General features: G+C 38.4%; 1 protein-coding gene across 2 annotated transcripts; it reads right to left on the reverse strand.

Annotated features, from left to right (window-relative positions):
- Window positions 1-59: 59 nt before the first annotated feature.
- LOC111181316 (serum paraoxonase/arylesterase 2) lies at window positions 60-25953 on the reverse strand. Of its 2 annotated transcripts, none has more exons than XM_022586567.3 (9): window positions 25825-25953; window positions 17743-17813; window positions 10886-10941; window positions 7072-7237; window positions 6409-6499; window positions 4766-4966; window positions 2102-2183; window positions 1251-1379; window positions 60-678 (listed from the first exon to the last, which is right to left on the reverse strand). In XM_022586567.3, exons 1-9 carry the CDS (start codon window positions 25896-25898, stop codon window positions 520-522), a joined length of 1029 nt encoding a protein of 342 aa, XP_022442275.1. In that variant the 5' UTR covers window positions 25899-25953; the 3' UTR covers window positions 60-519. The 2 variants fall into 2 exon arrangements, with proteins under 2 accessions (XP_022442275.1, XP_022442269.1); XM_022586561.3 differs by having other exon boundaries at window positions 6409-6535.
- Window positions 25954-26906: the final 953 nt, after the last annotated feature.

A 26906-nucleotide genomic window follows, 5' to 3' on the forward strand; every position in this document is an offset into this window, starting at 1 on the left:
GGCCACTTTCTCATTCCCCCGCTGAGGATATGCCTTGAGAATTAAGCACAGACAAAACATGGATTTTAGTTAGTCTTTAATATAACTCCAACTCTTTAATAGTAAACAAAGATGTAAGTACAAAACATCAAAACATGTTACCTATCAGTAGTTCTGAGTCACAGTGGTCACACTGGTGGAGCTGAGGTCACTTACATTTTAAGGAAATATAATCTACCCTGTTTCAGTGGAATTCATGCTCTGGCAGTTGGAAAGCAGGCTTATTTTATGCAAAGTGTATTCACTTTACTGAAAGCAGCTCTCTTCTCTCACCTTTACTTGGCAATTTTAAAAACTGTTCACTTTCCTTTTGCGTTAAAAGTGCTATGTGAACTGAAGGGGGGCTTTCATTACTGAAATAAATTTACTATACATGTCATACATTTCTGGGTCAACGTTGCTGGTTAAACTCCCCCAGAATTAGCAATTCATAGAAAATTGTTAAGAGAAGATAGCATGCCTGCATAGCAAAAGGACCATTTAGAGTTGACAATACAGGGCTCTGTGGTATAAAGTGCCTATAAGCAGCTTCCTATCATACACCGAGGCCACAGAACTTCCCTGGAGAACAGACCCGTTGTTGGCATAAACTGTAGTCACTGTAGGCTTCTCAGATAGAATATTCTGGATGCGGAGAACCTATTCAGGAGATACAAACGATTAATATAGAACCACCATCCACCCAGTCACTCAGTCACCAATAATCTTCCACAAAGACCCAATGATTAAGAGGATATGCTGTTGAAAATAGCAGTTGCCAATTTTTTTAATGTTTCAATTACTTTGTTAAACCTTCAAAGAAAGTACTTTCTTAAACCATCTAGTTATTGCATGCCAACACAGGATTGAGTGTTATTATAGTAACTGAGCATTAACAGAAATACTTGCACACGAATGTGCCTACTTTCTCACTGCTTTAGCACGAACAAAAGTAGTGACATGTGGAGAGCTGACAATAAGCCAGGTATTTAAAAAATTGCCAGGATACCACACAAGGAGGGCACATGTCTTTATAAAAAGGTCTTTTGACTAGTTTCCACCATAATTTAATACATCAAAAGACTACCTTTCTAAAAGTATTTGAACAATGTGAAATTCTGCCAATTATTGGCTTAAAGCAATTACAAAACCAACCACCACATAAGTTTATGGTATTATTAGTTTAAAAGGACTTGAATAATTAAGGTTGAAAAACTAAAAAATATAAACACCTCTGATGAGGGAGGATTGTTCGGGTCATAAACGAAGAGCTTCTGGCCATTAGGATGACAGCCTACCAAGATGTCCCCCGAGGAAGGATCAATAGATAAATTATCCACCAGTGTATCCAACTTGAGTACCTTCCAAATGAAAAAATGTCAATATCTAAATGCCATGAGAAATTTGATTAAATAATTTAGGGCTAAACTTTCTTGCCCCTATGCATATGGGGAAATTTCACCCATCTCCTGCTCCCACCCTTTAACACCAATATTGCTTAAAATAAATTTAATACGCTGGTTTAGAGTCACTTTTCATTTTTCCTAAAATTAAGAAAGCTGGGGCAATAATCAATCTCTCTAAAAAATGAATTCCTTTCCCCTTAAAAGATGCACAGTGATCAGTTAGCTCAAGGAATTCATTCAAAGCAAAATAGGAAATTCTTAATCAATCTAAAATATGTGTTGTCAAGCAGGAAGAAAATAATAATGGTGTGGAACCCAATTTCTACCTTCATTTATTATTGAAAGAACTGACAACTTGTATAAATCTTCATTTCAGAATTCATCTATTAGTCTTTCCAGTTGTGAAAATTCTTATTGGAATTCATCAGGTGCCGTCAGTACTTCATGGAATGGGCTCTAAATCTGAGGCAAATATCCCTCCCAGCACACTGCTGCTTGTAATCAGTCAGTTCTTGTGATTGTGGGGAAACAAGAGACTTGGCCAGTTACAGAGAGGAAGCAGTGAAAAACCCAGAATAGCAACACTGGCTATTCTGTTCTAAGTGAGGAATTGTTATAGTATAACTATGTAATTTCAAGATTAATGTCTACTTTAGATATAGAAAGAAATATTTTACCTTCAATTGAGTTAAATTCATATTAGGGTGTTTTTCCAAAACGTGAATTTCATGAGCCAATATATCAGCAACATAGATGTACCTTTGCAGGAAGGACATACTGGTTAGAGCCCCAGGCTAATATAAAGCTTCATTAACACAGTATGACGAATAAGTCTTAATAACCTGCCAAGAAGTTAATCAATGATGGGCTCTCAAGGAATGCTTGATAAAGGTCAATTTTTATTTAAAAAGTAAGCTTTCAAAATCAATTCAGTGTCACTACAACAATCATGGAACTGTTAAATTATTTTTCAAAAAGTTTGTAAGGAAAAATAATATAGGATATCATTTAAAATATAAAGTCTGTGGTATTTGCCACTGAAAGGACAGTAAAACAAATATTTGGTTTCCAAAAAAAAGCTTTTACATCCTACAATATAATTTGATATTTCAAGGGATCATTTACATGTAGAAACATATGGTATAAAACAGAACACATTTTATTAGAATATTAATACTTAATATTTAATAAATATTTATTAACATATCGAGAAATGTAAGAGTTAGAAGTAAGCATCTATTCAGAACAGTCTGTCTGTATCTAAGGAGGGTGAATTAATGGACTGCTTCACGGTAATTTTTCTCATTGAATTGCCTGTTCCATGGCAACTGTTCTATTGAGCAATTATAGTGTGTAAAGCCATGAACTCAGTGTTGTGACAGATATAAACATGAAGAAGACACAGCCTTTTCTCCTGAAGAGTTTGTAGTGTGTTGGGGGTGATCAGATGGTTTAGACATATTAAACAAATAATACAGCATGATTGGTACCATAAGACATATTTCAGGTCTAGAAACTGAAGAAATCTCTAACTCCTAAAAAAACAGAAGGGCTTACAAAGGAAGGGGGCATCTGCAGTGGACTTGGAAAGAGAGACTGGATTTGAGGATATGAGGACAAAGCACCTTTTAGGCAAAAGAAAACATGTGAACAAAGGCACAGGGGCAAGAATAAGAGAGGCAGTTTTGCAAAATAATGAGTTCTTGTCTAAAGCGTAGTAAGTGTGGAAACAGTAGAAGAGGGAGGTTGGAACTAGCTTATTAAAGAAAGTCCAACCCATTAGCCTGCCTTGATTTGATAAGCAACTGGGGTCCACTGAATTTCTGGAATAACAGAGTGGCATGATAACAAATGGTCAGTTCAACAATTACTAACCATGTGCTTTGTGATTGGCTGTGCTCAGTATGAGGATACAAAGATGAAGCAGACAGAGGTCCCTCTTTTGGAGATCTTGAAAGGGCAGGGGAATATAAAAGACAAAGTTGGCAACAGTGCGAAAAATGGAAGTGGACTGAAAACAAGTGGGAAGAAAGTGTAATACTCCAGCCAGAGAGGGTGAGAACCTGAACCAAGCAGGTGTCAATGGGAAGGAAGAGGGGGTGAGGGTCAGGGACGGAAGCACAGATAGAACCAATGTGACCCGCTCAATGGCTGAATAGGAATGGTGAGAGAGATGGAGTTAAAGCTGGATGCCCTATTGTTATTATTTTTAGCTTGGGTGACTGGAAAGTTTGACTGTCATAACTGAAAGATGAGAGTTGAGGAGAAAAACAGATTTGGTGGGAGAGGTTGGATTGGGTCAGTTATAGACAATTTAAATTAAATGATTCTCTATTCATTTTTCTGTAATCAACAAGAAAGAAGAAATTGTCATGAAAATAGACATTTAGTTGTCACAGAATGCCAGATTTATTTCATGTTATATTTGTAGTAGTTTAAATTGTTCAGTGTGCTAAGGTAGTAAAAGGGAAAGTTAATAAAGACTTTAATATCCTTCCTATAGGTTACAGTTGGACATATAAAAATAGTGAGATAATTTGGGGGGGCAATTTGGCAGTATCTATTAAAGTTAACATTTAAAAGGAGCACCCTTTAAGTGAGTAGTTCTATTTTGAGGGGTTTGTTCTACAGAAACACTTGCACAAATGTGCAAAGAGGAGGCGCTCATAGCCCCACATTTAGCCAGTGCCCAGTGGGCATCTGAACCTAGGTCTATATGACTCCAAAATCTGAAGATTTAACCACTAGGCTGTATGTAATTCTCCCTTGGGGGGTTTTTCCTTAAAAATATTTGGATAAGTTTCAGTGGTAAATGAGAAATAAAAAATGGTTTTTATACAGAAAAAAAAAACCCCTACATATCCATTTATAGAGAATTGGTTAAATTAGTTTACAATCATCCTGAAAATGGAATAATATGCAGCCAATAAAACAATGATATATTTATTTAAAAGGAAAACACCTACCTAATACTTTAATATGTATATATAAATATGAACCCATTTTATAAAAATTTACATTTATAAAATTAAACTCTACAAGGATATATACCAAATTTATATACTGTATATAAATATATATTTATATATTACATGTAAATATATAGTACATATATGTATATATTTTATATAAAACATTATCTATTTAATAATATATTACATATATGTATTCTATATTGTAGTATTATAGTAATATTTGTAAATATTATATATAGTATATTTATCATAGACCAAAAATATCAAGTAAGCTATTTCTACATTGAAAAAAAAAAAGCAAAGTAAAGAATTTGGCCCAGCACCATGACTGAGAAGAAATGAAAATACTTCTATAAGAGACCATACTTTTTATCAGGTGAAATATTGATCCCATTTGCTGAATCAAATCCTTCCGCTACCACTTTAACTTCATCTGGACTGTAGTAAACGACATTTGTCCAGTGTAAGTTCAAATATGTTTCCAAATACTTTAAGAAAGGATCAGAGAAATAGTGGTCATTGGTAGCATAGAAATGTGCTGGTCCAACAGCTATGATATCATTCACACTGGAAGAGAAAAATAACATGTGAGAGAATATAAAAAGCCAGTTGGTCTCAGTGTTAAAGATTAAGTCTCCAGAAGGTTTACATAATATGTGCTTTAAATTTTTGGTGAGAGGTTTCCCAGGAAAAACTCAGCTAAAATCACATGGCTATAGTCATATGTAATCTACTACAATATCATTTGCTGGAGAACAATTTTTTATGGTACCAGGTAATTTGAAGACAGGTCATTTAGCAATTATGGCAGGTTATTATAAAAGGAAAAAGAACTTGGTGCCAACAGAGTGTGTTTTTTGACAGCAAGAAATGTAGGGTTTAACAACAATACGAAAAGACAGAGCTGTCCAAGGGAGAGAGCTCGGTGGAGCCTCATTGGCTGGTGAGCTGATTGGGCTGTCAATAACATTTACGTAGCTTCCATGTTCTCAGTTGCTGGATTTTCCTGAGTTCCTTTGCTTAGTTATTAGTCAAACTAAGGTTGACTGTTCAATTTCTACCTGACTCACAAAGCCGACCTGCCGAGAACGAACAGGCGCTCAATAAACACTTACGGAGAGATGAATGATGAAATTGCCATAGTGAAATGCTTCAGGTGAGAGATTTATAGGCTAAAAACAATTACATTTTTAAAACCAATTAGGTAAGGGTGTTATTAAATTTAAATTCCAATTACCCTATGCAAAAATGTCTGAAAGAGCGGCTTTCTCCTTTGTTAAAGGAAAAACGGAGCTACAGGGAAGGTGGGTCCCCTCTCTGAAACAGCGCCCTAACGCAAAGGCTGCCTGGATGGTACTTATGCTCCTGTTTATTATGAATTGAATTTTTGGAAGAATGGTTGGCAGTTACACACTTAAGTCCTAGATAGGGAAGTAACAGAAATTAAAAATATTCATCAAGTTCAAACTTAAAAGATGCAGCTGAGCCGGGGAGGGGCACATGATTCTTTTTCAGTCACATTATCAACTAGCTCTATGTTCTTGAAATAGCAGTGACCCACTTCCAATTCTGCAGGACCATTGGCCCACAGCTACCTTGTGAAAACAGTTCTTGTCAGTCCCATACTAAGCATACAAACTCCATATAAAGCAGACTACTCTTCCTTGGCAGGACAGGTGTTATTACTATTTGGATGATGAGTCATCTGAAATGGGAGGTGACAGAAGGAAAAATGGTGAGGTTTGTCTTCTACTCTCAAGATGTCCCTGAAGAGCAAATCCTCGGTAGTCCAGCATTTCCTTATTTCTCAAGGGAGCCCACATAGAACACTGATATCGACTTTCCCTGCTCTGCAAGGAAACTATGTATACACACATACACATATAAATACATATATTTGTTTATGTGTATATGTGTATTTCAGCTCTTACAAAAGGTGAAAGGACCATCATAGGGAATATCTGAAAATGCTACAGATAAATCAGAGAATGAACAAAAGGACTAATTACCTTGGAAGAAGCTCATGTTTGATTGTTTTTAGATGCAAAAGAGAATTTTCTTCCTCCTCAAATTTAAAAATTTCTACTGTATTCTTGAATTCTGGGTGGTTTACAACAAAGAGATAAACTGTGTTATCTAAAGAATTGAAAGAACAGAGTTAATTTACAAGACATAACCATAGGACCTCTGGGCAGACACTGACATTTAAATACCACGAGCAAGGAAAGGTTGAACGTATAAGCTGTTAGACGACCTAACAGATCATTCTTCTTCCCCGTCTTTCCCATCACTGTCTGTCTGGTGTTATTTCTGATCATTGGTCCCCTGACCTTTAAGAAAGAGTGTTTCCCACTCCATATACAGAATTCATGAATAATCTGTTAATAGTTTAATTCACAAATATAGCTCTTTTTCAATGTAATGATAGTAGATATTTGAAAAGGTTATGAAATCTAAACATTCTTTCAGGTGTTAACCGTTAGAAATTTCTAAATGTAGTATAACTTACTGCCAGCTGAAGAGGCAAATAATGGACTTATTTGTATGAAGAATACAGAAGTAATTCATGAGTTAATTGTTCTCTTACTACAGATATGATCCAAATATATTTTCCACAGTCATTTGCAAACCATTGTAAGTTTTTTTAATGTTGGTAGCTCATCAGCTCTTACCATTGTCTATGAAAGTGCTGATACCATGTGGATTAAATGAAGCCAAATTAAATCCACGGCTGATTCTTAATTCCAGTGCCCTTGGGTTTTCTTCTTTTAGATCCATCATTAGTATTCCTCCAGGCTTATCTGGTGCAAAACTGTGGAGGCCTGGACATTTTAGACCCTTTTTAAAACAGAGGAAAAAGTTAAATATAAAGGCTTAAGTATTTTTACAGACTGAAGTGGCAACTATAAATAAATGATAGAGACTTTGGCTAAAGGTGGTGGCATAAACCTGCAAACACAAAGAGAGCAGAGAGGAAACAATATAAAAAAATAATAATTGGAAGCTGGGAGGCTGAAAGCTGAACAATAACTGATATTTCTGAGTTGAGGCAGAAGACTAAGGGTTTAGTCTCTTCAGAGGGTAACCAGAAGGTTGGTGGACTGGGAGATAACACAGAGTTGAGGGCGGGGATAAGCCACTATCTGACACACATTCATTCTCTCCCCATTGTAACATGAGGTGGGACTTTGTCTCATTTGTTCACTGCTAGACCCCAAGGCCTGGATCAGTGCTTGGCGTGTAGTCAGTCTGTCCTTTTCCTACTGATTCCAAATGTTGCTTTTATCATGTACTAGATCCCTGTTTACATATTGGTCTGTTTGGACTCATGTCTAAATCCTGTGATAATATGCCACTTTTTAATTACTATAGCTTTATTTATAAGATACAATATGTATATATATATGGCAAGTCCTCACATCCCACACCACATTGCTTTACCTTTCCAAAAGAGTCTTAAATATTTCTGCTCATTTATTTTTCTGTATAAATTTCGGAAATTAAGTTGCTGTTCAAATGGAACCTTATTATTACTGGTAGTAGTAGTAGTATTACATTTTCTATTTGTTTTTTCCTAGTGCATGGGAAAGCCATTGAGTTTTATATGTTCATTTTGAATACAACCCTATCACTCAACTCTCCTATTAGGTCTAAGAGTATGTTAGGTGAATCTCTTAGACTGTTTAAAAAACAGGTAATCACACTATCTGAAAATAATGTCAGTTTTGTCTTTTTTTCTACCTCAAATTTCTTTTTCTTGTTTTCTTGGGTTATTAAGAACTCTAGTAGATTACTGATGGTTACAGTATTTTAGGGCATTTTCTTCCTTTTCTAAACATTAATGAGAAGGCAGTTAATGTTGCACCACTAAGAATGGTATTTGCTGTAGGTTTCTGGAAGGTTTCCTTCTACTTCTAGTTTTTTTGGAGCTTTTAATCAGGAATGAGAGTTGAATTTCATTTAATGCTTTTTCAGCCCTCACTAAAATAATCGAGGTCTTTTCTCTTTTAAATCTTTCAAGTCATACTTTATGCAAATTTAAAAGAGTACCCAAAAAATCTCACTTTATGCACAAATTGTATTTAATAGAAATTTTCTCCAATTAAAAAATATCTATCAAAATTACACAACTTCAAGGCCCAACAAGTAGAATAAACTGCAATTATGCTATTGCTACATGGCAGTGCCAATTCAGTGGTTAATAATCTCTATTGTTTATTAATGTCCCATAAATGATAGGGTTTCAATGCTCAGGAAGCTCTACCAGGGATGTAATAACTCTCCAGAATTATTGTAATACTCCCTATCATTTTAACCTCTTTTTTCTCTTTTTCAAATTTTATTTTATTTCCACCTGTGGTAAAATATACATAAGAGAATTTACCATTTTCACTATTTTTAAGTGTACAGTTCAGTAGTGTTAAGTACATTCACACTGTCATTTAAATCTTTTTTCTATTCTATGTCATCTAATTCCTCATTCAGTGTGATGTTAGTTTTGAGATGCCCCTCAAGCCTGTAACTGTGGAATAGGATGGGCTAATTGGCTACAATGCTTGGAAGAATAAACAAATGCTATGATGTAGGAGTTATTCATTTATAAAGGAGTGCATTCTGGGAAATATTAGAGACAATGCTGAGTAAATTTAAAAAAAATCAGTAAAATGAGATTGTTTCTAAATTTGAAAAAAAGAAAAGAAAAGAAAAGTCATATAACCAAGGAAGGATAAGAGAAAAACAAGCAGAAGAAATTCTGTTGACTTGGCTACAAGATCACTGTGACTATATTAAACCTCTCAGCTAAAATGGCTGTAGATGTATTGTGCTTGGAGACCTCACCCCTCCTAATTCAGATTTATTCCTGTGGGGAGAAAATCTTGAAATAGGTGACTTCCGGATTACGCAAATCTCTGAAAACAGCTTCTTTGCAAAAAAAAAAAAAAAAAAAAAAAGCAACTGCCTTCTACTCTACTCTGGATATTTGCATTTTAGTTATGAATAATGTTGACTAGGAGTCTCAGTGTTTTTTCCGAAGAATATAAGATATGTGTGCAAGCATGTGCTCCTACACAAACCCAGAGTCCTCCTAGAAATGTCATTTTACTCATTGTGTGTAGGTAATTAACTAAAACTTTTTTTTTTTTTTTTTGCGTTACACGGGCCTCTCACTGCTGTGACCTCTCCCGCTGCGGAGCACAGGCTCCGGACGCGCAGGCTCAGCGGCCATTGCTCACGGGCCCAGATGCTCTGCGGCATGTGGGATCGTCCCGGACCGGGGCACAAACCCGTGTCCCCTGTATCGGCAGGCGGACTCTCAACCACTGTGCCACCAGGGAAGCCCCTTAACTAAAACTTTTAAAGCCATAGTTTTAATATTGGGCTGGCCAAAAAGTTCGTTCGGGTTCTCCCGTAAGATGAGATGAAAACTCGATCAAACTTTTTGGCCAATCCATATAAATATCAATGTTTCTGCTAAAGTCTACAGTATTTCTTTTCTCCCTCTGTGGTAAATAACCAGCCACTCACAGCCTTTCATATAAAAACCATCAGGAACCTGAAGAGTGTTCTAACCCTCATTCTCATCTCAGCTGAGTTCTCTCACCTTTCTCATAAGTCTGACAACTATTTTATTAGTGTTGTGACTCTCTTCTGAAGCATCTCCAAGTTTTTCACATCTTTCCTGAGTCTCAGTGCCTGAAAATAATGGCTGCTGAGAGGGAACAGAATAACTACAGGCTGCCTTCAAAGTTGGATACTTCTTTCTCAAGAAAAACTGAATCCATGAAGATGCCAAGGTCCCTCACCTTGGCCCACGCCAGGGAGGAGAGAGAGGTGGTCAGAACTTCCTCCTTGGCCCACATATACAATTTTCTAATTAGAATGCATATTGGCGTAGCCTAGCATCACTCAGGCCAATCAATTTTAAAGTCTTTGTAATGTATGCCTGAAAAGGTTGTTATTTTTCAGCTTATAAAAATTAAGGCAAAAGTGAAGGGTATCAATAAGCTCAGTCAATGACATTCCACTTACGTTAGGCTATTTGGGGAAAAAGAAAGAAAGCAAAAGCACTGGCCTTTGTCTAGGAAAGTTGGTATATTGTTTGAAAATAAATAATAACAGCAAGAATACTAGTTTCAAATTGAATATCTAATGGAAAGTTAGACGCTGTATTTAAAATAGCATAATGTAGTATCAAATATCCACAATAATGCCCCAAATATCCTTTTTAATAACAAACTTTTAGAACACAGATTGCATTGGAATATTTTAGTGCAAGCCAGTGGGAGCATAAAGAGCAATAAATCAATTGGCAAAGACTTTTTCATCCCTACATTCAGAGGAGCTGGAGGAAAATTTCCAAGATCCTGTTTGACCTGTCTTTTTTTTTTTGAAACTGAGGAACTTTAAAAACAAGTTACTGCTCTGAAGGCCTCATCAAACTCCCTTGTACCTCCTCCACTGAGACTGGGGAAGGAAGATACTTACCACGCTAAAGAAAGCCAGACCATTGGGAAGTATGTCAATATCTTCAGAGCCGGCTTCTGTTAAGTTCAAGAAATAGATAAATGTCATGTTCGAATTCTGTGACTTGTTAGGTAGAGCTTTGTTTACTTTATCAGTATCTGTATCTTTCAGAATGGTTCCGATTTTTTCTTCCAAGGAACCACTCTCTTTAATAAACGTCAGTCTAAATCCTTTCCTGCAGTGAACTTCTGACTTTAAATGTTAGAGATTTTATGTCTACTCAAATCAAAGTCAAGTAATCACCACATTTCCAGCTATAATACCGAAAAAGTTGACATCTGTACACTCTTATGATAAACATCCAGATGTCTGTACAAAAGTAATTGACATCAGGGGAATATTACTTTCAGAATGAAGGGCTCATCTTCATTTAACCATGCAAATATTCTTGTCCCTTTCTCGGCTCACTCAATCGGAAGCAAACACAGACTTTCTCTCATTAACAGAGATAAAACACCTGGGATTATATAGTCCCTCTTTAAAAAACAATGCCTGCTTGTTCTCATAAGCGAAGAAAGCTTTCTGTTTAATCTTTGAATTTAGGCTTTAAATTACAGGAAAAAAACTAGCAAAAGAAGATTAATGAAAAATACCATGCACCTAAGCCAGGTGAAACTCCTAACAGTGTCTCTGAAACAGGCTACAATTACTATTGATTGTTTATCGATTGTCTGCAGTACACTCCACACAGCACAGCAAATAATTAGACATAAGACCTTGCCAGTGGTCTCACTGTGTAAATTCCACAGACAGATAATAGACCCAAACACAAGAAAAGAGGAATAAAAATGGCTTAGATTAAGCCAAATCATGACACATGCTCTGAGTCCACAAAATCCAACCTTCCACTTTAAGCCCTCTCCAAAGGATTTCTCCACGATTATTTCTAGGTTGTCAAAAACAAACAGCATCTATCCAGCTATATGGACTTTGATTCCTGAGTTTGCATTTGGCTGGCCGCCTCCAGTGTTGCTGGCTCCATCATAGTGGAGAAAAGCAAAACAAAACAAAAAAATAGCCCAAAACTTCACTTCATAAAGATGACCCATATGCTTGCTTCTCAGTAAGAAGAGAGATAAAAGTTTAAGTATTGTATGCTTGAGTTCTTAACCTGAGGTCTGTGGATCCCTAAGTAACCACACATGGGTTTCAAAGAGTTTATGAGCCCTCTGAAATTCTGTGCAATGCAAAATGTCTTGTGTATGTACAGATAAGACATTTTCTGTGAAAAAGGTTCTTGGCTTTCAGCAGATTCAAAAAAAGGGTCTGTGATACCGCCCAAAAGTTAAAAACCTGTAGATTCTAGTGCCATGGTGTTTCTCAACTGATAAAGAGCAAGGACCAAGGAACGCTTCACCATGTATACATACACAAACACACGAACACACACACACACCTGCACACAGAATTCTAGTCTAAGTTCTGCTTTCTAGATCCATTGAGTAGGAGCTCAGTTAATTAAAATTTGTTGTTCCTGAAAAATCATTTAAGACAATTTAACTTCAACGTGCGCATGCTTACACACATAGACAAAGAAAAGATATGTAGAAAAAAATAACAATGTTTTTTTGGGTGGTGGGATTATGAGTGATTTTCTTCTTTATACTTTTCTTTGTCTTAAAAATTTCTACAAATAATCATATTCTTTTAATAAGCAAGAAAAGAACAATGTTTTTTAAAAGATATATTCATGTCAACCACATTGCTGCTTCTTTCTGTTTAATCCCGTTGCCTAATTCCAAGGAAAAAAAGTCATATCTGTAGCTTTCTTTAGAATATTTTCCAGATCTACTCCCCGATCTTTATTTCTATAGCCGTTATGACAGTAGGCTTTTATCATCTCATAACACCTAATTTTTCCTCCTCTAATTCAATAATAGAAATAGTAGTAGTGTGAGTAGTAACAGTAATAACTACTAACATATATTAAGTGTTTACCAAGAACCAGGCTCCTTATAAGTACTTTACATATGTTAATTCATATAATTTTTGTAACTCTAAGAAGCAATATTATTATCTCTAATTTTAGACTAGAGAATATGGAGCCGTTGAAAGGTTAAGTAAATTGTTCAAGGTCACAAACTGGGAAGCTGGGATTCAAGTCTTTTGTTCTGACTTAAAAATGCATAGAAAAAATACAACCTAGCATTTAATGAAATTTCTCTGTCAGAACCATCCCCTGGTTCCTCTCTGAAGATACTTTACGTTGTAAATCCAACTGTGGTCAATTACATATGTTGGCTTTTCCCCCAAAATGTTTGCTTCCATGCCTTTCACCAAGATCTTCATCAATTCATATCCTGTACTTTTCTTTCAAACACTCTTTCTCTGGAAAGTCTTCTAACTTAGCATATCTGATTTTGATCCCTTCTTATTCCTTTAGCAATTATCTATCTGTGTCAGAGATGGCCAGCTGCTCCCCGGTATCCATACTCCCCTTCTTTTTTTTCAGCTACAGGTACACGGCAACATAGCTACAGACATTTTCTACCCCTTCTTGCTGATAGAGGTGGCCAGGTTAATGGGACATGAGAGTACAAGGTAAACTACTTGCAACTACTGGGTAAAATAAAATAAAAATATCCATGTAAATTTTCTTTCTACCCCTTCCTGCTGGGAAATGGCAACGACTGGAGCTCTAGTCTTGTACCAAGATGGAAGCAATGTTGAAGATAGCTGTGTTGCTTCATCAGCCTTTGTTCCAGAATGACCACATGGAGTAGAATCATCTAATCACCCTAGGTCATTTGCTTATCTTTGGACTGTCACATAAAAGAGAACCAATTTCTCTCTTCTCTAAGTTACTTATTGTAACTTTATAACAGCAAATCAGCCGTTGCCATACCCAACAGAGTATCCAAAATGTAATGTAGCCTATTATTTTCCACGTTTTTGGTTCATTAATCAGATGTGTGTATTAATCACTCTGGGAGAAAATACTACATTGGGAAAAAAATTGCAAAAGTTATTTAACCTCTCTGAGCCTTAGGTTCTTATCTGCTATAAAAAGAAAAAATATGTCTATATCTCACATAGTGGGTTTTTCTGTTTTCCTTTTCATAGGTAGATTGTAAAGTACTTGACAACAAGGGCTATAAACTTTAATGCTTTTTACAAAAAAACTTCTCAAGCAGCAGTTATTATAAAGATCTTGACTGCCAAGTGTATAAAATCATTTATTAACTCAAGAGAAATAATCCATTCAAAATTTTGTTTTAGTCCAGGACTCTGAATGCCAGCATTTTCAAAGACATTTTAAAATGTTTTAAACTTTTAAGCCTCAAATAGAGTTAAATAGCTCTTTAATTATAATTTTTATTATTTAGATGTCGATATTATACCAAATGTTAGTTTCTGTTAGATACATTGGAAAGGAATACAAAAAAATAGAATAAATAGTGAGCTTACTTTCTGACCCCCTGAAGGCACACATCCTGTATGATATGTGGTAGTGATTATTACTTATTAAAACAGAAAGACATGAGATGATATGATATTTATAAAGCACCTAAGAATTGCAAAGAGTTCATTTCTAGTCATGGTGAATGTAGCCTTATTTTATGTGTGTGTGTGTGTGTGTGTGTGTGTGTGTATATATGTTTGTATTGATGGGGACTCGGGGGACAGGGGATGTACCTGTCCCCTTACCTCTTGGAGGGATTAGTTGGCCTCAACTGCATGGCTGCTACTGTTTCCAAAGTGGAAACTAAAAAATAGAACCCCTCTACTCCTGCTGCCTACCAAGAGACACTGCTTTTGCCTATGGGAAAGTATGCCCTGTTATTCCTTTGTAGTCAAAGACCACTGAATAAGCAACTGTTGTTAAAAACATATAACCACAAGCTATTATTAACCATTATGCATCACTGACATAGCATTCAACGAATGTTAGTGTATGCTAACCACAGAGCAAAAGCAAAGAAGGGGGAGAGAAAAAGCACAGTTCTAATGAGATCTAAAACTGTATCCCAAATGTGCTTCTAATCACTCATCGTCTTCGCTCTGTTGCCTTTTGAAGTGCCTCAGAGGCATTAAACACTCCACAAGAGGGGCCATAGGTGACATATTTCCTCATTCTTCCCAATTCCAGACAGCAGCTCACACACATCACAACATAAAGGTCACAAACACAGACAGATGCCTGTTCAGAATACAAATGTTGTTGGACTTGTTTTTCTCTGAGGTGCCCTCCATTCCAGTGAGTTGTAGCAGCAATACACTTGGCAGTTTGTCCAGTAATGTGTCTGGCTGTGCCCTATTGTCTACTCTGAGACTTGAATTCGCAGAAGGTGGACTTCACAGGGCCAAGGGCTGTTTAATAATTTGACATTTATTAACTCAGTAGCAAAAGTAACCTCCGAGATCACTGACTCAGCCTCCCAACCTGTACAACGTCCCTCCCAGACGCCATCTGGCTTCTGCTTAGTGACCAGTTCCAAGGGGGCTCTTCGTGATTGCGGCCAGAAGGCAGGATGCAGTTGCTGGGTTTTTTGGGGACTCCAGACAACCTTAATTCTAGGACGCTCTGCATTATCCAGCACAGACCTTTCCAATCTGGACAATCTGGTATTTGACACTGAGTTTGTATCCTCCTGCTAAGTGTTTGGGCAATAAACAAAGAGGGGAAACCCCAGGAGAAAGAAGTCAAGGAGTCTTGTGAAGGGAGATAGGACTGGGAAAAAGTACAGAAGTAGCAATGGGAAAAGGGGACAAGAGCACAGAGGAAACAGATGTGTACAGGAGGCGCCGTGGGCAGAAAGAAGCTCTGAAGTAGAAAAGGCTTCTCTGAAAACAAATAGCTTCCATGAAATGGAAGCCTTCTTTGTGTGATCCAGAAAAGGCTCACTACTTTGTTTTTGATAAAAGAGCATTATGAATCCTGTCTGGAGTGAATGTGGTTATAAACATGGGGTACTGAATTTATTAGCGTTGCCAACGCGAGAGCAATTTAGCAAAGACTATCAAAACTTTAAACATATGTGCTAAATGAACAATAATCCTGCTATTAAAGATTTATCCTTCAGACAAACAAATGCAAGAGCTATATGTACAATGAAGCTCACTGACTTGCTTGTAGTTGCAAAAAACTATACCCACTCAAATGTGCATTAAGGAACTGGGTAAATAATCATGGTACGTGCAAATATTAAAAAGAATGAGGTAGATCTACATGTGCTGATGTGGAAATCTGTTCACACTGTGTTCAGAATAAAGCAAGTTACAGAATATAATCTTATACTAAGACGCCATTTGTGAAAACAATAGATATAAATGTATATGCATATATTTGTTTGCATTTGCACTGGAAATACCAGAAAGGATAAAACAGAAACTCTATCTCTGAGGTTATTTTTGTGGGAGGTAGAGATTTTTATTTATTTATTTATTTATATTTTATTGAAGTATAGTTGACAATGTTGTGTTAGTTTCAGGTGTACAGCATAGTGATTCAGTTATATATGTGTTCTTTTCCAGATTCTTTTCCATTATAAGTTATTATAAAATATTGACTATAGTTCCCTGTGCTATACAGTAGGACCTTGTTGTTTATTTTTTAAAAATTTATTTTAACTAATTAATTTATTTTTGGCTGTATTGGGTCTTCATTGCTGCGCACAGGCTTTCTCTAGATGTGGCGAGTGGGGGCTACTCTTCATTGTGATGTGCAGGCTCTTCATTGTCATGGCTTCTCTTATTGCAGAGCACAGGCTCTAGATGTGCGGGCTTCAGTAGTTGTGGCTTGCAGGCTCAACTGTTGTGACGCATGGGCTTAGTTGTTCCGCGGCATGTGGGATCTTCCTGGACCAGGGCTCTAACCCGTGTACCCTGCATTGGCAGGCGTATTCTTAACCACTGCGCCACCAGGGAAGCCCCTATCTATTTTATATATAGTAGTGTGTATATGTTAATCCCAAACTCCTAATTTATCCCTCCCTCCCTTTCCCCTTTGGTAACCATAAGTTTGTTTTCTATATCTGTGGGTCTATTTCTGTTTTGTACATAAGTTCACTTGTATAATTTTTTTAGATTCCACATATAAGTGATATCATATGATATTTGTCTTTCTCTGTCCGGCTTACTTCACTTAGTATGATAATCTCTAGGTCCATCTATGTTGCTGTAAATGGCATTATTTCATTCTTTTTCATGGCTCAGTAATATTTGTGGTGGATGGAGATTATGTTGGGAGATTTGTGTGTGTGTGTGTGGTACGCGGACCTCTCACTGTTATGGCCTCTCCCGTTGCGGAGCACAGGCTCTGGACGTGCAGGCTCAGCAGCCATGGCTCACGGGCCCAGCCGCTCCACGGCATGTGGGATCTTCCTGGACTGGGGCACGAACCTGTGTCCCCTGCATCGGCAGGCAGACTCTCAACCACTGCGCCACCAGGGAAGCCCTGTTGGGAGATTTTTATTTTCTGTTTTATAACTTCTCTTCCTTCTGACTTACCTTCACCAGCTGACTCCTGGGCTAATGGTACACAGAATTCAGTGGCCACACATAATCCAGACTTGACAAAAATACAGACTTGACAAAATACAGAACACAGATGACAAAACGAATTCAGCAAAGTCACTAAGCAAGCAAGAAGTCTAAAACATAGGATTGTACAAATAATAAATCACAGTGAGAGTAAGAGAGAAGAAGAAATACAGGGTGCATGAGATCAAAAGAGATTGACTGAAAAGGTTTTTGCTGATTTAATGTGACTTTTCCTCTGATAAACAGTAATTATGTGCCAAAATACTGCTAATGAGTTTTCTAGTGTTGTGGGCCAAGGAATGTAAGCTGTGTAACAAGCATTTTCTCAGACTTACCGATTCCTTTAATCAGGTGGCAGTTTGGAAGGTCTACAGATTCTACTTCTCGGGAGGCTTTAAGTCGATTCCTGTTAAAAAAAAATCTATCTGTTTACATATTCCCTGCTTTGTAGCAGAAAGGGTTTAAAGAGGCTTACAGCAATACATAAAACACAGCATAAATCTAAAGCAGATAAAAGAGAAGACTGAAAACAAGGGTAGGAACATAAAATAGCACCAGAAATGAAGTTAAAATAAAAATGCATATCACAAAGTTCTATATGTGAACATGGGTCGTAAAAGGAAGCCAATAATTCAACAAATACAACTTGGAATGCAAGTTCCTATGCAAATGTAAACACGGCACCAGGTCCCATTTCTCACAGCTCTTGTGTTGTGGGAAGAGCTTCAGATGTAGAACCAGAAGCCCTGTCTTCCTTCTGAGGACCCAGAGGGGCTATAAAATGCCCACACCCTCTGCAAAATGACACAGTGACTGAAAGCAGGCCGAGAGAAAATGGCATTGTTCAGAGCCTGGCTCACAGAAGACACCTCATAAATAGTTATTAAGAAACAAGTGGAGAAAGTCCCATCCCCATGACTGTTTATTGGGGTGAGGAGGTTGGAGAGCACCAACTACTGTAGCCAAACTACTTGCTGTTGTAATTTCATAAAAACGGAAGTGAAGGAATAAAGAGAAAATGTTGAATTCTAATAAAGCATGTTCCCTCCTCCTTCCCACCCTGGAGTACAGGGCCACCAAGCAGGGTGGGCAAACACATCTGGGCTCTATTGTTTGAAGGCTTTCCCTCCTCTCACTGGCTCACCTTCTCTTTCTGTTCTCCACATCCACAAAGAATGACAAGCGTGCCTGCAGAGTAGCTTACATGTTTCAGAGTGGTTCACAGGTACCACACGTTTAAGAGACATGACAATTTGCCAGTTGTCTCTCTCCTATTCATATCCTTGCCAGCTTTGGACTTCTAGACGCCGAAAATGGGGAAGGCTACTGGTTTCTTGGCGAGATGGAAGAAGCCGAGGCCTGGACAACCCAGAATTACCAACAGGTGGTGGCAACTATATATTTTGGCGATTCATATATATATATATCCATATATATATGAAAGTTTCCAATTAAACTTTTAATCAGTATGTATTTGGAATCATATAACTCAAATACTGTTAAACTTCTTGAAACAACATAGCAATAAAGCAATAAAATAAAAATAAATGAATAAAATAAAGATATAGGGCTTCCCTGGTGGCGCAGTGGTTGAGAGTCCGCCTGCCGATGCAGGGGAACACGGGTTCGTGCCCCGGTCCGGGAAGATCCCATGTGCCGCGGAGCGGCTGGGCCCGTGAGCCATGGCCGCTGAGCCTGCGTGTCCGGAGCCTGTGCTCCGCAATGGGAGAGGCCACAACAGAGAGAGGCCCGCGTACCGAAAAAAAAAAAAAAAAAGATATAAAATATATTAATGTAATAGAAAAAATAAAGCAAATAACATATAAAAAATTTAAATAAAGCAGTAAAAAAAAAAAATACAAAAAAATCTCAAGTCTGCGAGTCCCAGCAGTGATTTAAAGGCGAGAACAAGTACACTTAGTCTAACATAAGTTGTGGCAGTAATACTAGTGAGGAGGATGCTGCTGATAATCATGGGTGGTAAAAGGAAATAAATACTAAGAAGGGAGAACATGTATTGAGCCTACCACTGTTCTATGTGATTTACCTGAATGAATTCATTTAATTCTTAAAACAACCCGAAGAAGTAGGTACCATTATCCCTATTTTAGAGATGAGGAAAATGACTTCCCTGAAGTTCAGCACCCAGCCAGGAAGTTCCACCCAGAGGCTCTAATCTGCTGTTGTATTTTTCTCAGAAAGGGGAGAAGAGACCACGTTTCTGTCATAACAGCAAGACTGCATGACCTTCGGCAGGTCAATTAATCTCTGCAGGCCTTAGTCTTCTTTATGTATAAAAATAAGGATGAGACTAAATGACCTCCAAGGTTTATTGACATTGTGTGATTCCAGAAACAGATGTAAATTTAAGTCATTAGGTCACAGCTGAAGTTTCATCAAGTTTCTGTATCATGTGCTGGTCTGGGTGTCAATTTTATACAACTTACTTTTATGCCCGTTTGACTAAACAAAGATGGGGTAATGTTGATTACCATCTAACTTTCTCAAAAAATTCTATGGATAAAATAAAATTTATATGTGTTTGGACACTTTGGTGTGGGGTATTTTTCAGTCAACTTAGGTTTGCATCAATGACTGATGATCACACTTTGTTAACAGGGCGATCTTCATCAGCTAGTTTAGTTGTACAATATTATCTCTAGATATGCAGACTGCCCGCTATTAAAACTGAAGAGTAACACAAGGACTGTTGCTAGTTAATCAAGTCATTTTTTCTTGTGTTTCCTTTATGATTAAAGAGAGAGGATTTTGCTTCCATCCTTTGTGGCCCATCAAGACTTTCAGTAGAAAACTGCTAGGCTTTTTGCCTGGCAGAACTATCAGTTCCCTACTCATTAGTGGACTTCTGTACTCCAGAGTGGCAGATCCTATTAGCTAACAAACCTAAAGCCATTCACACCCCTTTCTTCCTTGCTCTTTCTCACTGCAGAAGCAGGCAAGCCAAATATTTGCTTCCAGCCCCCTTTGTACTTTAGGGGTAATCATATGACGCAGGCTTTTGGGAAAGATAAATTTATTACTGGTAGAAAAGGCAGACATAGGAAGAGAGCTAACTGGCAACACTCCTCCATTCTTCATGATTTGACCATATATGTGGTACTTGGGACTACAGCAATCATTCAGCATCCTTAACACAAGTATGAGGACACAAAGCCAACAGTGGAGGATCAAAGAACAAAAACATCAGAACCTAATTTCTTGATGTGATCACTGACTCAGTGGACAAGCTCTAGGATGAATGACTCACAGAGTTTGTATCAAGTGAGAAAAGCAAGCTTCAATACGTATAAGCTACCATTAATTTGATGTATGCTACTTGCAGCTGAAAGCACTCCTAAATGATAACAGATTTAAGAAGTTTGGAGAATATACAAATGAAAGCTATACAAACTCTTTGGACTAGCAGATCAATAAGCCTACATATATTAATGCCAAAAACAGATAAATAAATAAGAGATACAAACACAAATAAGTCATATTTTTGCAGCAGCCTATTTGCTCCCTACCACTTTATGTCTACAGCATGCTTATGAACGTACTAGATCAGAGATGGTGTGGCAGTTGCCACTCTGTTGTCATGCAGACATTGCTAATCAATTACAGCACTCTTTCTCTTTAACTCAGCTCCAGCTTAGACACAATGTTCCAGGCCACCACTACTAGTCTATTAAAATGGACACTCTAGATGAAAGCTATTTGCTTTCTTTGTTCTAGGTTCCTTTTGTTTTTCTCACTTTCCTTTTCCTTTTCATTAGAACTTGGTTATTTTCCTTTTAGTTACGAGTATATGATAGGTATAATACAGGAAAGAATGCATACTGCCTTCCTTCAACTGAGCCAGTAATCATTCCTCCAATGACCCCCATCAGAAACATGTACATCATGATTCTTAATCTGGGGTCCAGTGACCCTCAAAGAGTCCATGGGTAAAATTCAGGGGTTTCTGAATTCTGATGGAGGGAAAAAACACATCTTTAGTTAAACCTTTGACTGAAACTGAGTATTTCTTTTGATGATGAGTGTAGGCAACAAAGCACTGAGCTTTCTACTAGCAGGACCTGTGACTCTGTCACTAACAGAAATTACATTGTTTCATCACATTTTAGTTGTTGTAGAGATCTCAAAATACCATTTATACTCATCTCTGCTTCACAGTATCTACTGTTAGGTATTCAACTACTTCTAGATCTACTTAAGGCTTTAATAAAGAAGGCCATGTTATTATATCCTACATTAGATCTTTTAAATAGTTTGGCAATAGAATTTAAGTATTTAAATTAGTAGTAACTTAGATAGTATTCCAGTTTGGTTTGTAATCCTATGTATTTTATTTTAGGCATTTAGAAACATGATGCTTGCTGAGAAGGAGTCAAAGCTTCACCAAACTACCAAAGGGATCTATGGCACAAAAAAATCTAAGAACCCCTGCTCCAACATCATTGTCATCATAGGTAACTTTATTGAGCACTTACTACATGTCTGACATTGTTCTAGCACTTTACAAGAATGAACTCATTTATTTTTTACAGCCCCTATATGGAGCATATAGTACTATTATCCCCATCCTACAGATTAAGACACTGAGGCACAGAAAGGTGAAATAAAAGCCAAGGTCTCATGTAAATAGTGGAGAATTCAGGCGACCTGGCCACAAAGCATGAACCCTTAACCAACAGTCATTACCATGAAATGAATCTCTATTTCCTTCACTCAGGAAAAGGCATTACCCATCCAAAGTGGAATGGGTCACGGGCGGTTACTGATTATCTTGCCTCATCATGTGGTAGCAGTAAGGATGCACCAGTTTGGTGTGCCAATATGCTTTGAGCAAACTGGGAACACAGTGTTACTACCAGGTTTGTTCCATATCTCAGTGCCTTTGAACTTACAAACCACTGATGGGGCTTTATCTTTTACGTACAGACTTATATTCAGACAAACTGGGGCTTTATCTTTCACAAACAGACTTGTAAAACCCCTTGAAATTCACCCCTTGGTCCCCTGTAATGCTCTTACTTAAGAATTTGTGCTTAGGCTTGTAAAGCTGGGGAAAGTTTGCTCCAATGGCAGAGAAGAGAGGAGGCCATGGTGGAGCTGGGACAAACTGTATTTGGAAACAGAAGACCTGGCTTAGAGCACAGGTTTGGCACTAACTTCTGAACTAACTAGGCAGCCTCTCCAAGCCTCAGTTAATATTATGTATAATATAGGAAGGAAGACATATATGAAAACTGGAAGAAGCAGGAAGGTAAAAGGGCTTTCTTTCCAAATTTCAGTAAATATAAGTTTTAGTTTAATATAATGAACTGCTGACAGTTTCAATACAAAGACCAGCACACAGTAGTCACACAATAAATAAGGAGGATGGTGGCTGAAAACAAGTCTGCCCCTTCAGAAGTGTTCAAAAGCTAACTGGATAGCTAGCTTCTTGGTGGAGCTGTCATAAAAGGTGTCAAGCAACAAGCAAAAGTTCAGATGCTTGTATTTGGAGTTCCTGCTCAGGCATAGGTCTCTGATATACTCAAGTCTCATGATTCATTCAAGGGTGTGTGCTTTGCAACAGGGAGCACTTGCCTGGGGACATGTTTGTATTTCTACTTTTTCCTTTATTGCTCCTCGAGGGAGGACTGGAAAAGTTGGGTATGACATGCCATCCTCCCCTGGGAACCTTAGCCAGTTATAGTTCAGAAGGAAAGAGACGACCTTGATTCCATTTATCCATGCAGGACATACTTATACTAAAAATCATTCACTGTTTATCTGAAATCCAAGTTGAAATTTAAGTGGGCACCCTGGGGGAGAGAAATAACCTGAGTGCCAAAGTGCCATCTCTAAAAATAGAATAATGAAATAGAAGGCAGCAGACGAGAGAAAAAAACAAACCAAAAACCTGTTTTTGAAGAGCCTTTCTTTATGTGGAGGTGGGAACATGCTGCTTTTCAAAATACTCTAAGGGTCTGAAAGGAGAAATATGCACCAAAAACCTGTTTTTGAAGAGCCTTTCTTTATGTGGAGGTGGGAACATGCTGCTTTTCAAAATACTCTAAGGGTCTGAAAGGAGAAATATGCATTTAAGCACTCCACCGAACTTTGTAAGTAGCAGGCACTTGATGTTCTGCACTCATAGGGTTGCCAGATAAAATGCAAGATGCCCAGTTAAATTTGAATTTCAGATAAATAACAAATACTATTTTAGTCTAATTATATCCCAAATATTGCATGGGATAGGCATATACTAAAAAATGATTTGTTGTTTATCTGACATACAAATTTAACTGGGTGTCCTACATTTTTATTTGCTAGATCTAGCCACCCATCATTCACCCCAACATTCTCACATCAGCCACTATAAGGCTTCAACTGTCCAATGAGGTTACAACCCTATGAAGTCACTGCTCAGTAAAGTTTATTATAGTCAAGTCTTTATAAAGAAAAGATACATTCAAATTTAAATCATCTAGCAGGTGCGTTCTATGTAAATTAAATAAGCTTTATTTACTTTTTCTTAGGTTTGCATCTACATTTATCAGTTAAAGGAATTTAAATTTAAAACCTTAAGATTAGTAAGAAGAAAAAATTGACTAATTGAGAAAACTTCAACTTATGGAAACACTGGTGGTTTGAAGTTTAGGGATAATTTAATGAGCTTGAGAACTTTAGTGGTCCTGCCTTTGAAACCAAGAGCTGGACAGATCATACAAAATCACCCAACTCAATAACGTTCTGCAGAGCAGGATGGTCATTTATATAATGTGAAAATTAAGCTCAACATGTCCATTTCTTACCAGTAAATGTTCCTCCTCCAACTCTGATGCTTCCTGTTGCATAGACACTGTTCCTCCTCCTGGCATCCCTTTTGAGCAGATGAAGCTGCAGCTAAGACAGCAGAGCTGGAAACTACAGTATCACCTTGGCCTTACCCCTCATCCCTGGGGTTCCAGAGTTTGGGCCAAACTACTGCAAGACTTTAACTAGTTTCCCCAGGTCTATTTGCTCTCTATTCTGGTACTTGTCAACTCTAACTGCATGTTAGAATTATCAGGAGAATTTTTTAAAATAAAAAATACTCATGCCTGGGCCCCACCCAGAGCAACAGAATTGGAACTGCTGGGGGTGCAGCCCAGACAGCAGGCCTCCAGTAGATCCCTAAGGCTCAGCCAGGACTGAGAACCACTGCTCTACTCCAATCCAGCCTCCCAGGACATCTCTACACAGCCCAACTGGTTATGCTTTAGATGGTTTAAACAGGTTCCTGTTTAAAAAAATAAAACACATACAACAAACATTGCTAGTTCCCCTTGGCCTATCTATGCAGGCCCCAATTTTTCAACGGAGGTTTAACCATCTCAAAACCCTACTCCTACTGTTCTCATCCCTTAACTTTATGCTCCGCTCAAATCTAAACTTCCCCCGCCATTCCCTTTCTTCACGCTGCACTCTCCATCTGGGACTGCCTCCTTCATCCCCATTTGTGTTTCACCCATCCCTCAAGGCTAGTGTCAGATGTCTCTTCCTCCTGAACTTCACCTTCATGCGTTGTAACTTCTCCTCCTTAAGCCAGCAGGGGTTGGTTTGTACCTGTCCTGAACATCCTAATTTATCTATTTGATTTATTTCTCTCCTTCCCTTTAATAGGGTAAACTCTTTAAAGGTAAGGACGGTGCCTTACTCTATTACAGGAGGCTAAGAGTGCACAGCGTACAGAGAAGGTGCTCAACATTTCTGGAATTCTTTCGCGTGAGGCTTAACATAATTTGAGTTGATAATTTAGAGACTACGACGTCTGATCACCCACGTTTTTTCCTTATAACTAAAACATGAGATAGACTAGGCGTGTCCTGTTTGGCATTCTGGCTTCGGTGTTCCCAGATGAAGAGATAAATAAGGAAGTGATGTAAGAACAATAGCTGAATATCTCAAGTATCTTTGATCAACCGTGCCAAGATTAGAGAGCAGAGGAAGAGTTCTCAAACTCTGCAGGGAAGGGACGGAAAACAACTTTATTAAAGACGGAGGCTGGTTCGGGCAACAAAGAGAAACAGCACCAATGACCTGAAATAAATCTTTATAATTAAAGTTTCAGTGAATGAGTAATAGTTTTGTTTTCAAGTTAAAGCACTAGGCTCGCCCCTGGGTAAATCGCAAAGCACTCGCTTGTCAACTTTGGTAAGAAAGACCTGGGTGCGCAGCAAAAGCTTACAAACTCGCTATGAAGTCTCGCGATTCAGCCCAAACTGTGCCGGGTTTTGGTGGCGGCTGGGGGTTGGGGTGGAGGAGCTCCGCCGGCCGAGGAGCAGAGCGATGCAGAGGTCCTACGTGGCCGCCGGCTCCGGGGTCCCCGCTCGCGCGCAGCCCCTGCCACCCTGAGCCTGGGGACCCGAGAGGCCCCCACCTACCTGAGCGCCAGGAGCCTCTCGCCCAGGAGCGCCAGCGCTATCCCCAGCAAGCTCAGAGCCAGCAACCGTCCCATGGCGCGGAAGCCGCGCCGCCTAGCTCGGCCGGGCCCGGGAGCACTGTGGGCGGTGCCCGCGGTCCGGCTCTTGCGTGCGGGCCGCGCTCCGCCCCGAGGTCGGCGAGCCCGGTTCCTGCTCACAGGCCGCGGCGGCTCCGCCCTCGGCGCGGCCCTTGGCTTTTGTCACCGCAAACCTGCCTCTTGAGACACCTTCCCGGCAGTGGGAACCGTCCTATCCCGCCCCTGGTTAGGCCAAGGGCGTGACACTTTGAATTCCTTCACCTCCCTTCACTAACAGACAACCCCTCGGGAATCTCAAGCAGGCTGCAGGCCTTTCTCAGTTCTCGATTAATCTTCGAAGACATTCCTTCCGTCCTAGTCCGGTAAGAAACTTCTGGAGGACAGTTTTAAATATATATATTTTTTAATTACAGGAAAAGATACTGGGCCATGTCTTGTAAATACGTCATGTTGGAATCACTACTTTTTATAACAGGATGTAGATGGGAGGAAGGAAACATTCTATTACGTAATGCTTCATCTAGACTAGAGACCTCAAAACCTGGACACTATTTTATTTATTTTATTTTATTATTATTTTTTTGTCAGTGCCCTGCGGCACGCGGAATCCCGACCGGGGATTGAACCCGTGCCCCCTGCATTGGGAGCACCAGGGAAGTTCACCTGGACACTATTTTTGCTCCAAACTCAGTTTATGGGAATAAGACAAGAAAAAAAAAACCCACCAAAAACAAACCCCATTTTAAAACTTAACAATCATAACGTGAATAAAGAAAGAAAAAAGTATAAAAGAGAACCTTCCCCATTAAGATTGAGACAGTTATAATAAGTGAGTATGGCTGAAACAAGCTTCTGATGGTTGCCAGTACTTAATTGCCACCCTGTAGTATGTAGGCAGAAATGGTCACAATTGCCAACTTTAAACAAACATCGGTTTTATTAACAACCAGTAAATAAAAGCAAATGCCAGTTTCTCACCTGTTCTGCACCAAGAAAAAAAAAGAG

The sequence above is a fragment of the Delphinapterus leucas genome, chromosome 9 (assembly GCF_059928025.1).
Source record: "Delphinapterus leucas isolate spDelLeu-1000000601 "Yukka" chromosome 9, BTC_Dleu_Yukka2, whole genome shotgun sequence".
NCBI classification, from domain to species: Eukaryota; Metazoa; Chordata; class Mammalia; order Artiodactyla; family Monodontidae; genus Delphinapterus; species Delphinapterus leucas.